This window comes from Cornus florida, unplaced genomic scaffold, assembly GCF_030987335.1.
Source record: "Cornus florida cultivar Cherokee Brave unplaced genomic scaffold, ASM3098733v1 CherokeeBrave_3.0.0_Hap2_Chr06, whole genome shotgun sequence".
NCBI lineage: Eukaryota > Viridiplantae > Streptophyta > Magnoliopsida > Cornales > Cornaceae > Cornus > Cornus florida.
In genome coordinates this window covers 86,739,096-86,752,100 of record NW_026775576.1, presented here as the reverse complement: position 1 = coordinate 86,752,100, position 13,005 = coordinate 86,739,096, and the positions used below count along the sequence as shown (strand labels likewise).

Genomic DNA, 13,005 nt, shown 5'->3' with positions numbered 1-13,005 from the left:
ACAAAACTGTGTTTTTAATTGAATGCATGTATATTGTCACTAGTCTCATTGATCATCAAAATTGTAATTTACATATTTCCTATTTTTAATAGGATATTAAATTATTATTTTTAACACAACTATATACCCTTATTTCTTTTATAAATTAAATCAACATAAAAGATAAGATATATGGCTAAAAATAGATTTTTTCACAGTTGGGAGATAAGACTTTTATTTTATTTTATTTTATTGAGGGATAAGAATTGAGTCTGTATAAGATAAAGATGATTTAAAATTAGATAATAGCAAGTGATATATATATACACACACACACACACAAGTAAAAGACAATTGAAAAAATTGATGGAAAGGGGCATAGTTGTTTTATATATATATATTTAGAGTAATTATTGAAAACGCGAAGATTTCCATAATCTGATTTGGTTAAAGAGTCCTCTTACATGGTATAACTGAAAGGATAAAAAAGAAAAAGAAAAAAGAAGAAGTAAAACTTGGTTTTTCCTCTTCATAAATAGGAAACTAAAAACTATCTAAAATTGGAGACAGAGTAAAAGAAAATAATACCACCTTTGTTTTTGGAATAAAATGATAATAGAGGTTATTTTAATAAAGTCGAATTCAAAATGGACATTATCAAAAGAGGTTAGCATAACATGTGAAAGAATAATAATTTGGAGTTTGAAAGCCGAACAATTTATTTGATTGGAGTTTATGTCACCATGATGTCATTAATATTTTTTTACGATAACCCCTACTTGCACAAAATTAGTCAAATTTATTCATTGGACTAATATTATCACTCTTTATAATTTTATACATTCCACCCCCCCTATCTTAGGTTTTGCTACAATTACACCCACCTTTCTTGAGTTTTGCAAATTGTAGCGTGTTACTTTGTGAAACTTCCTCTAGATGGCATAAATCAAACTTTTTGTTTTACTAATTTACTTTTATCTGACATAAATATATATATATATATATATATATTGTAATTAAATTAAAATTGATATTACAAATTCACTCTCGGGCTCCTAATGTTCGGAAAACTCGGTCAGCCCAGAACATTGGGTGAACTTTGGATCATATCCGGTTTGTTGAAATATTAAATGGCTATTTTTGGGCCAAGTTCATACTGGACCGGGCTCAGTATCATACTCCATTGCTATTGAAGTGGACTCTTGTTTACTGACTGGACTCAATCACAGGCTCACTTTCTGAACTTGTATTAGTGTCTGTCTATATTCAGAAATGACCTCTAAATAGGCCTAAGAATTTTAATGATTTTGTACCCAAACAATTGCTAGAAACATCCAACAAAAACACCAGGCTTGGGATTGCTTCTTTACATTCTAAAAACGTTTATATTTTAAAAATTTGTGTTTAGATGTGTTTGGTAATTATTAAAATTGTTTTTATTGGTTACCAAATTTAATTCAGTAAAGCGTTTGAATTAAGCTAGAATTTGGAGTTTTTAAAATTACGTTATGAGTAGAAGTCGAATATTTTAGGTAACTCTTTTTCATTAGTCAATTATGTCCTTATTTTTTATTTCGTTGCTATTATCAAATAGGGTAACATCCTATTAAAAGATATTATTGTAAAATTATCAATAGAAATATTTAAAAATATATTATTATAAAATAAATAAAAAATAAGTTAATTATGAAAAATACTTATTATAATGTATTACTAACTACAATTTTTTTACGGTCTCTATTGATAAAAGTGTTTTTATTTTATTTTTAATTCCAACAACAACCCTAATCTGGCTCTTAGTGGTTGGTCTTCGCCATTTAAAATTAAATATGGAGGGTTTATGTTTGCAAGTGAGTGTTTGAGTGTATTTCTTGTTAAAAAATAAAAATTATTTTAAAAAAATCCCCTATTTAGAGCCACCATCACCGTTTGATGTGATCTAATTGAAATATATATATATATTCATTGTGCAACAAATTTTTTATTTTGTGTATCATTTCTATATAATTACTGTTGTAAAATTTAATTGAATAATAATAAATAATCCAAAAATTGATTGTCTCTATTACTTTACGTGAGTGAGGCATGCCATCGACATTATTATATATAATGATATAAATTTAGTCTGAAGAGGCGGACTTTCAAACTCTATATCAGCTCAACTTGATATAAATAATTTTATAATAATTATATTTATTTTCAATTTATTTTTATTTTTTTACCCAGGCACATGGAGCACATGCACATACGCATGCACAAAGACGTTCAAGGTACTTCTCTTGAGGGAGAAGATAATGGTACAATAGAAAGTACCTTTTGAAGTGCTTGGCCCATACAGACTTGTTTGCTGCAAGGGTACATGCATGCACTCTATCATTATCGATCAACCACAATCTTTAGACTTCAGACAATTAGACCCCACATAGATGTATATGATATATATCATTTAACTTTTCTTTATAATTCATGTCATCGTTATGTGGTCCTATACATTCGATATGTAACGTATTTATTGATACGTGATTTTTTTTTTTTAATTTGATACGTGATATGTATCGATCAGTATACATTGACTTTGTCTGAGTTTGTTACACTGCTATCTCGACTGATACCACATCCGATACGGCGAACCATGATTCATGCATCATGGCTCTTTCGTCTTCGCCCTAATTAGCTTTTCTCTCCCACAAATTTCCTATCTTTAATCCATGTTTATTTTCCAAAAAATAATATTTAATCCATTTGTAGACAAGAAACGAAAAGAAATTCCCGCAAAAAATTTAAAGAATTCCAAGAAAATTATTTTTATTAATTAATTTTCAACATATATTATAGTATTATACCTCTTACCGTGCATATACATGATCACCTCAACTTAATTATTCATTGCATATGATCTCTCCAGCATAATCAGAGAAATGGGACTTGTGTTATGCATGATGTGATGGAAAGCAAGACCAAAAGACACAAAATTTACATGTGGGTCTAGTCCTTAATTTTTGTCTCAATGTGTTTGGGAGGAGCTTTATATTTGATCCCATTTTGGATCTTAATTTGTATAGCGTTTTGGGCGCAGATTATATAAGGTGCCTCTGTGACTTGGCTATTCATATAGCTATATTTATATTAATATAGCCTAATTTGTATCCGTGTAAAGAGAAAATTAAATAATTTTGTGGATGCTTTGATTTTTTCGAACCTTAGACCTTATATACTTATTTAATTCTGTATTATGTGCAGTCTATTATGTATGCGAATGTAAACGGGCAAAGAACACAGCCATTTGGATTATTTGGATTGTGAATTTGTAAAATGCTATGTAAAAGTTACATGTATAATTTATTCAATTGATATGAGACATTTACCATTCAAAAAAACCAAAAAAAAATTGATACGAGACATTTGATTAAACCATATACACATGGACGGACCTACAGCAAGCTGAGGGGTTGTCCTCACCTGTTTTTTTTTTTAATAGTAAAATACCTTTGTTAATATATTTTTTGCAAGTATATGCCCACAAAATATTACCATTATTTTATGAATCCGTCCTTGCATATACATGTCTCCATTGTAGCAATATTAAAAACATATATCCATGGATGGACCTACGGCAAGTTGAGGAGTTGTCCTCCCATAATTTTTTTTTTTAAAAAAAAATGGTAAAATACCTTTGTTAATATGTTTTTTTCAAATATATGCTCACAAAATATTACCATTTTATGGATATGTCCCTACATATATATATATATGTCTCTATTATAGCAATATTTTTATCACAATTACAATTTTGTAATATTTTTGTTCAAATGTGTTACAACTCATGTCAGATGCAACAAACCAACTTTCATTTTAACCCACAAAATAAAATAAAAAAAAAAAAAAAATCCCCGGATCCTAATAAAAAAGAGAAAAAGAAAAGCCAACCTTTAGGGTACGTACATGCATGTGCTCTATCGTTATCAACCACAATTTTTAGACGAGAGACAATTAGACCCCCCCCCCCCCCCCCCCACACACACACACACACACACACATATAATATGCATCATGCAACTTTTCTTTATAATTCATGCATCATGCATCATGCATCATGCATGCCTCCATTTCTCTTCCCCTTAGCTTTAATCAATTTAATTTCCCGAGAAAGTTCTAAAGCATGCCCAAGAAAATTTAATTTGTCTATTAATTTCTGACACCATGATACCCCCAACCATGCATATATATATATATACATGGTCACCTCAACTTAACAAATCCATTATCTTCAGAAGATCGAATCAGATAAATGGGACTTGTGTCATGACATGATGCGAAGCAAGACCACAAGACACAAAATTTACATGTGGGGCTAGCTCTAATTTGTTGTCTCAGACTCTCAATATATATAAGATCTCTTGGGACGTGCCTATATAAAAAGAAAAAAATGCTTAACAACCATATATTGAAAAGTGAACTAAATTTTTTTGTTGATGCTTCTTTTAATTTTATTAACCTTAGACCTTGTTTAATTCTATAATGTAGCGGTTTATTATGCAGATATACATGGATAAAGTACACAAGCATTTTGGTTCTCTCTGGGTTGTGAACTTGTAACATCAAAAGCTATGTAAAACGTACATCATGAATCTATTCAATTGACATATATGAGACATACAAATTAACATGTCCCCAATATTATAGAAATATTACCTTTCAATTTATATATATATATATATATATATATATATATATATTATAGAAATATTTTTGTCACAATTACTAGCATAAAATATTATCTAATTTCTTATTTGAAATGGACATCATACGGTCCCGTACACAATAGGACTGAATACGTAGGTACCTATAAAATTGACCCTAGATTTACACTAGTCTTGTAGTATTAAATTCAGAAATTAGAACACCACAATTTGTTTGGTTACTGTCAGAACTAACATGGACCTTATTTTTGCTGTCTCTAATAAATCCCAACAAAACTTAATTATTTGCTGTTTCTTTGTTGTCTTATACAAGTTTCAATTGTCCCCCTATATATATATATATATATATATATATAATTTTACATCTAATCAATAGATGAATATATTGAAAAAGGTGCAAAGTTATACCTTAATGTTAAATCAAACTTAAACTAATAAAACAAAGAAAATTAAAGAAAATCGAACTTTTTTAGGGCCTGAAAACTGATCAAATTGTTACTATTCTACATTCATAAATATTAATTCCTACCATTAATGGAATTTCACGTGACCTAAAATAATTATGAAGATCTACTAGCCTTATAAAACCATGTTGCCTCACTCATTGCTAATTTGAGAATAAACATGAAGCATTCAGAAACCATTCCTACTCGTCAGTCGGCTAAACTACTTTCTCCTAGCAAATACATACGTATACATACACATAAATATACGTATATATATTAGGTGAAATTCTTGAAAAAAGGCCAATTATGTGTATCTTCATCATGTGCCATGTGAATGTACAACAGTACTGTGCATGCTTGTGTGAGGCCATAGCCATGTGCAGGACTCACACATGACCATGGCTAGCCAGCAAATCAAAACTATACACACGGCCGTGAACACGTACATATATACATTCATTATATACATGTATGTACCTTTCAAGTATATAACAAAGATGATTATACACCCCTATATTTTTTTATTTGCTTGAATTTCAGGAAAAAAAAAGAAGAAGAGATCGATGATTATACAGTATAATGATAAACTACCAATCCAAACAGTGGCAACCAGAATCTTTATATATATTATTGGAATTGCCAAAGGAAATTAATTTTCAAGTTCATTTTTTTTCTTCTTGTAATTGAAAGGAACACATTGTCTATTCACAATTATGTGATCTCTATAAAAGAATCAGTCAAATGGGACTCTAATAATGTAAGAGAGACCACGAGACACAGATTTTATATATGGTGTTGCCTTGTTGTTCATGTTTTCGCGAGGGAAGCAAGTCGATTGGATCTAGATCCCTGTCAGGGTTTCCAGTGGCAGAATAAGACCTCCTCTGCTACTGTTATATACTATATATATCATTAATATATATATATGTGTGTGTGTGTGTGTTTTTTTATTTTATTTACTAGCATTTAGAATTATTCCACTTGATTTTCTTACCACTATCATTCCATTGCTGTTGCTAATCTACTTCAAAGCACGCCTTAAATTAACAACAGAAACCGGTTAATTTGTTCCAGCACACGGTTTTGAACTATTCTGTATAGCTTAATTTGCAGGATTGAGGCAATAAACTAACGTTACAGACCTTAATAAATTGCTTCAATTTGATAGAAAAAGTGTCAACTGTCTCTCCAGTGTAAGACATTACAGCTAATGGATGCATATTTGGGGAATGGTGTATTACTAGGTTACATTTGCATCACAAATATTTAAGTATTCCATCCACCATTAAACAATTTTGTAATGATTCTTAAGCTGGTGTCCAGGAAAGATCACAGAGATCAATCACAAATTTAATCAGTATGTTATATGTTATTTTAAGCTAAGTGGACAACAAAATTAATACAATTTTGTATCGATTCTTAAGCTGGTGTCCAGGAAAGATCACAGAGATCAATAACAAATTTAATCAGTATGTTATATGTTATTTTAAGCTAAGTGGACAACAAAATTAATACAATTTTGTGTAGGAAGAATTAAGTTACCAGCATTGAAGACTAAAAAAACCATTGAAGCCCATACTAGTTGGCAATTATTTTTAGTTCATATATTAATTTAATATAATTTACATTGTCCAATTGGAAGACACTGTCCCTTCAATATCCAATTTCCTTTTTTTTAAAAAAAAATTATGTAAATAAAATCCACAAGGCCAACTGCCCAAGCATGTGGCCTTTATATATAAAGGTTGAAAGGTCTCTTCTTCTGTCAAAAGTTGAAGCAAAGGCAAAGAGAGAACTAAAACCATAGAGAGAGACATGGCTTGCTGGTCTGCTGAAAATGCCACTAAAGCCTACCTCAAAACAATGAAAATGGTGAGTATATATGAAATGATTTTGTCTTCAATTAAACACCAATGAACATTAGTACTTTAACCTTTTAACCTCATTTTATGCTTTATTTCAAATTTTAATTTTGATTCATTTGATCTTAATTCAGGGAAAAGGGGCTAAAGAGCCAGATGCAGCCGAGTTCATTTCAGCCCTTGCAGCTGGAAACAACGCGCAACTCCTGGTTGTGGCGTGTGCAGGCATTGCAGGCTCCGCCACACTAGCCCTTGTGGCAGCTGCCCACCAAACTGGTGGCCGCGTTGTTTGCATCCTCCGTGGCAATGAAGAGCTACACTTATCCAAGCAATCTCTAGGCCACAATGCAAGTCATGTACAATTTGTTATCGGAGAAGCTCAAAATCTGCTGCTAAATGACTACAAGCAAGCGGACTTTCTAGTCATCGATTGCAACCTTGAGAACCATGAAGGAATCCTCAGAGCAGTGCAGGCAGGTGGGAGGCTTAATGGTGCCATCATTCTAGGGTATAACGCGTTTTGCAAGGACTCGTGGCAATGGAGTGGATCGAATACTCAGTTGTTGCCTATAGGAGAAGGGTTGCTACTAACCAGAGTAGCTGCAAAGGCCAAGAGAGCCAATTGTGGTGGTTTTGGGAAGACAAGAAGTCATTGGGTTGTTAAAGTAGATAAATGCACAGGTGAAGAGCATGTGTTCAGGGTCAGATCTCCTCAGGGAAGAGTTATTGAAGCCTAAATTTTGGTTAACAAAGTTCTACAAAAATATCAAGTGTACATAGCTGGTCAAAAGTATGCAATACCCTTCTGGTTTTTGATTAAATTTTATGAAAAATTAATTGCTTTTTGTATAATTAATTGGAAATTTTCCTATCAATGAAAGATTTTGGACTGTAGATTTAATGCAAGGTGTATTTAGGCCATGTTTGGAAGCGATTAATTAATTAGAGTCATTATCATTCTCCCCATGAACACATCATTTCTTATATCTAGCAATGTCTATTTTGGCCTAAACCAGAGAGTTAAGCCCTTATTTTAGGACATGAGAAAACATGTGTCCAGCAAATCAAGAGATCAAATTTGTTGCAAATCACAATTCACCTCACTCTTGTGAATATGATTCATTAGTTTTATTTAATCAGACATGCTCACCACATAAAAATAATGTGTTTAGTAACCAGCTTAGATGACATATGTGGTAGCATTTCTAAACATATGCACATGAAAATAGAATCTCCAACTCAAGCATTTAAGGGTCAGCTCAGGGCACAAGCTTGATGTATATGGTTTTTATTGTTCTTGTTTTGAACTTGAAGAAATTATTACAGAGTCCCGGATAGATATGTCAATGGATTAGATTTTGGTTCGAATCCAATTAGTTAAGTCGGAAATGAATTGTGTTTTTTATCTGATAACTCAACAACAATCCGAATCCAATAATCCAATTGCTTAACAAATCGAATATGGACTAGGGCTAATTCAATCCCATAAAACCTGATCCGATTAGATAATATATGATATGTATTATACAATGTACAAGCCTTGATTTTTTTGGGTAAACAATGAAAAAACCCTATTTTCACGACGAAAAGCTGAGTTTAGTACTACTATTTCTCTCTTCTATTATCTTCTTCTCTAATACAATATACAAGCCATATTATTATTATTATTATTGATTAAACAATATACAAGCCCTAATATCGAGACTCTTTTTTTTTTTTTTTTTTATAAAAAAACTTGATATCGTTAGCTTGATTATAGGCATTTGATAAATAGGATTTTGAATATGGATTCATTACTTGAAAATTCGATGAATTATCGGATCGGATTGTTTTGTTTACCGATCTAGTTCCGGGACCATTGATTTCTGCCAATCACCACCAATTGACATGTGAACAAAAGGTGAAATGAAGCTACCGATCTAGTTCCGGGACCATTGATTTCTGCCAATCACCACCAATTGACATGTGAACAAAAGGTGAAATGAAGCCAGACCAATCATGTACTGATACATAAGTAAATGTGTCACTTTTATGTCAATTTCAACTCACTTTTTACTTATGTGTCAATACATGATTAGCTGGACCCTTGTAATAATTTCATGAAACACGTGTCAATGGTGATTCTTCGTGACCAAAAAAAAGCCTATAGTTGGGCTAAAAACCGAACTATTTTGTATGGGCTTAAAACCGAACTATTTTATATGGGCCAAAGTGGTTTTCTAACAGTTTATATTGGCTTGGTCAAATATTGGGCCTTATTATACGTTGTATAGGTTACAAAATCATGAAGCGCTTTCACAAAAAGTATGTACAGTAAATAAACTTTTTTTAAAAAAAAACGTAAATAAATAAATCATGAAATGGTGAAGCACTCATTTTATTTAGAATTAAGCCCACAAATGAATTTACTTTACTACAGTATTTTGGACAGGGCGAACAGGGTGAGAGACAGAGATTCTAGAGAGAGAAAGTAGAGCAGCTGCAACAATGGGGAAAGATCTAAGTGACGACCAGGTATCTTCCATGAAAGAAGCTTTCACGCTCTTCGACACCGACGGAGACGGAAAGATCGCTCCGTCCGAGCTGGGCATTTTGATGCGGTCACTCGGAGGCAACCCGACCCAAGCCCTGCTCAAGTCCATCGTCTCCGAGGAAAAGCTAACCTCGCCGTTCGATTTCCCTCGATTCCTCGACCTGATGTCAAAGCACCTCAAACCGGAACCCTTCGATCGTCAGCTCCGCGACGCGTTCAAGGTTCTGGACAAGGATGGGACAGGGTACGTCGTCGTTTCGGATCTAAGGCACATTCTTACCAGCATCGGAGAGAAATTGGAGCCGGCGGAGTTCGACGAGTGGATCCGGGAGGTCGATGTTGGATCCGACGGAAAGATCCGGTACGAGGACTTCATTGCTAGGATGGTTGCCAAGTGATGTGTAAGTGAAATTCTCTCTGTAGGGTTTGGTTTGATTTTGTTTTTTTTTTTTCTTCGTAGGTTTTGGAGATGGTTGGTTTTGTATGTGCTCATCGTGTGTTGTTTGTGGATTGATGATTGAATACATACACAAGCTAATAATCACAAACACGCATATTTTCACACACATAGGGATACAAATTTACATATTACTATGAGAAGGACGGTTTCCCTGTACATGCAATATTATATCTGTGTCTAATTTAGTTCACCATTTAGATTATTATCTCTAAACAAGATAATTATAGGGAAATTAACAATATTGAATTCCTAATAACATTAGAAAGTACAGTTACATTTCTGAAAATTATGATCGATAAAATATATATAAATTTTTGCTTTTTCACCTTTGGTATAACATTTTACATTTTCACCTTTGAAACCCGACAATTTGCATGGAAACTTATCAGGTGATGGAGAATAGACCACAGTCAAGAGGGCTGTTATTCTGAATGAGTCAAACCAGATTTGAGTAACAAAATCACGTGTCTTCATGTTAATTACCTTTTAAATGCTAAATAACATTTAGGCAATGGATGAATGAATCAGCTTATATTTGGAAAACTTGTTAGGAGGGAGGGGGATGTGAAAAAAAGTGACTTTATTGGAGGTTGTTCAGTTGGAGTTTAGATTTGAGATTATGGAATCTTTGATGGTGGCAAGAATGCACCAGGATTTAGGCTGAGGAACAAACTACAAAGCGAGATCCCCAGTTTCCTTATATTTAAAATTTCACATGAAGTTGTAATTCTTGAGCCATGCCCTAAATCAACTAATGGCTTCACTGCACCTTTTTTGTCATTTGAAATGCCAATTTTTTTTTATCATCAGAGAGATGACCATTATGGGAAATAGAGGACTTTATTATATTTCTTGTCACATGTACCTACATGGTCATTTAGAAGAATAAATAATTTCTTCAAAAAAATCGCATATACCATTATACCTTGAGATGGTTTTCATTTTTCTATATGTATCCAATCGATATGATAGAACTTTGCATTGATCTTCTATGTAAAAAGTAGACGGAACCATTCAAATCCAAATGTTGTTTAAATGCAATATTTAGGTCAGCCATGGTAACGTTTATTGTTGAAATAGTCTAATTGGTAATTTAAAGTACTTGGCTTTGTCATGGATGTTCTTGGTGACTTGATGTTAACCGAGGACAGATTGCATTTGTATGGGTTTCAAGTGAGCATTATGGTTTCCACCTCTAGAACCACTGGTTATGGAAACTCAATTAAAGGTTAGTAGCTAGCATATTTTGGGTGCTTGAGGAAACCTGTCTAGGGACCTTGATGGATTCATTGTGGAGGATGGTTACTTCAAAAATAGTGGACAGCTGATGTCACTGTTCATTTCATTGAAAGCATGCATCAATGAATGCCGATTTAGATTTTTTAGTGGTTTGGCCATTCAATGATTGCTGTTGAGGATAGTACGACTTCGGGAAGTTTGGAGAAATAAAAGCTGCAAAATTGTATTGAACTTTACTACAAATAAGAGCATAGGATTTGCATTAATTCAATATGCAACTATTTACATTGAGAATATGGATGTCTATTCAACTGGTGGTGCTAGAAAGAAAACAAGGCATTGCATTTTTCTTATATAAATAAGGTGATCAAGTGGCATCCATCTATCGCTGCTTGTAAACTGGCTATTATCCTATTAGGTTTCCAAAGTTTGTTTGGGGAAGTTTGCAAACTTGAGATGGATAACACTTGTAACATGGCTTGCCGCATCTCATACTAATTTTTTTTTTTTTTCAGGTGAGTATAGAGATGTAGTAATTGTTTGAGGAATTAGAACTTTTGAGTTTTAACTTGGTAACCGTTTTGGCCACTAAGATAAATTTTTTTGTTTCGTTTCCTCATTGTTGACCCATTCTGTAACACTAAGCACTCTTTTTTTCATCTTCTATATCCTTTCGGACCTCTCCCCTTTTTACCTGTTTGTTAGTCAGATCCGAAGTATTTTGAAGTTCATTCTGACTGTTACGTGCTCCATATACTTTTGCATGCAGGTGATCTATAAGTTGAGGTTCTACAGATTTTGTGCATGAAGGGGAAACCTTTTTTTTTATTTTTTCGTTGTCTTACCTTTTTTTGGTACTGCATATTTTCATTTGCTGTTTGCCCTTGTATAGATAAACATTTTGTGATACAATGTTCGCAAGGGATCTTTTGAAGTTTTCTGGCTTTTCAAGAGTGTTCATCTTTTAGATGTGCTTGTGATACCCACTGTGTATATTTTTCTTCCAATTGTGTGGTGTATGTTTAGGCAACACCTGCCTTAATCTCTGTTAGTTTGGCTTATTGTTCAGCTACTGTTTTTCGACATAAGTATGGAGATTGAGTAGAAAAGAAAAGGATGTTTCATTTTTCATTATATCCTTAAATATTACAGGAATGAATAGTTTTATCCTATAATTGTTTTCATGAATTGTATTTTGTGGATTTTTATTTGAAATAAATGTCTTGAACTGTCTTAGTAACAACATTTAAAAAATTAACTTACTAAAGGGAATGTAGCCTATGTAGGTTATCCCTATTGCAGAGACTGGTTAATAAACATGCATATTTTGTTCTTTAATTGAATAACCTTGACTACTCGACTGAGCATCCAGCCTTTCCATCTACAAGCTTGTTAGCTACTCCCATGTTAAATTTTTTGATAGTTACATGGTTCATTGAGTACTGTTTTCACGTCAATTGAGTTATGTTATCGTTAGACTCTGCAATGGCAAGAGCCTCATGCACTGGATATGAATATGCCTGCTTATGTTAGACGGGATGTGGCAGTGACGATAAACTCCATGAAATGGGTAATACTCCATCTTGAAAAGGCAGTGAAGGTAAACTTAACCCGTATGGTCCAACTTCTCTGGCTAATTGTACCATTCATTTTAAAGAAATTGAGATGTTTTTAATTTCCCTCTTGAGGTGAAGGAACCCGAACCTCACTAGGTCTAGGGACATAGTGAGGCTTTATTTCATGGATAGAGAGTCCTTTTGTTATGGCCTTACAGGACATTTTGGAG

General features: G+C 33.0%; 2 protein-coding genes across 2 annotated transcripts; both read left to right on the top strand.

Moving 5' to 3' along the window:
• The first annotated feature begins 6,940 nt into the window (after positions 1-6,940).
• On the top strand, positions 6,941-7,724 carry LOC132314502 (uncharacterized). Its single transcript, XM_059813361.1, has 2 exons — positions 6,941-6,997; positions 7,122-7,724. Exons 1-2 carry the CDS (start codon positions 6,941-6,943, stop codon positions 7,722-7,724), a joined length of 660 nt encoding a protein of 219 aa, XP_059669344.1.
• A 1,647-nt stretch (positions 7,725-9,371) lies between these two features.
• LOC132312587 (probable calcium-binding protein CML13) lies at positions 9,372-12,164 on the top strand. The gene is made up of 2 exons (XM_059811006.1): positions 9,372-9,921; positions 11,989-12,164. Exon 1 carries the CDS (start codon positions 9,475-9,477, stop codon positions 9,916-9,918), a length of 444 nt encoding a protein of 147 aa, XP_059666989.1. The 5' UTR covers positions 9,372-9,474; the 3' UTR covers positions 9,919-9,921; positions 11,989-12,164.
• Positions 12,165-13,005: the final 841 nt, after the last annotated feature.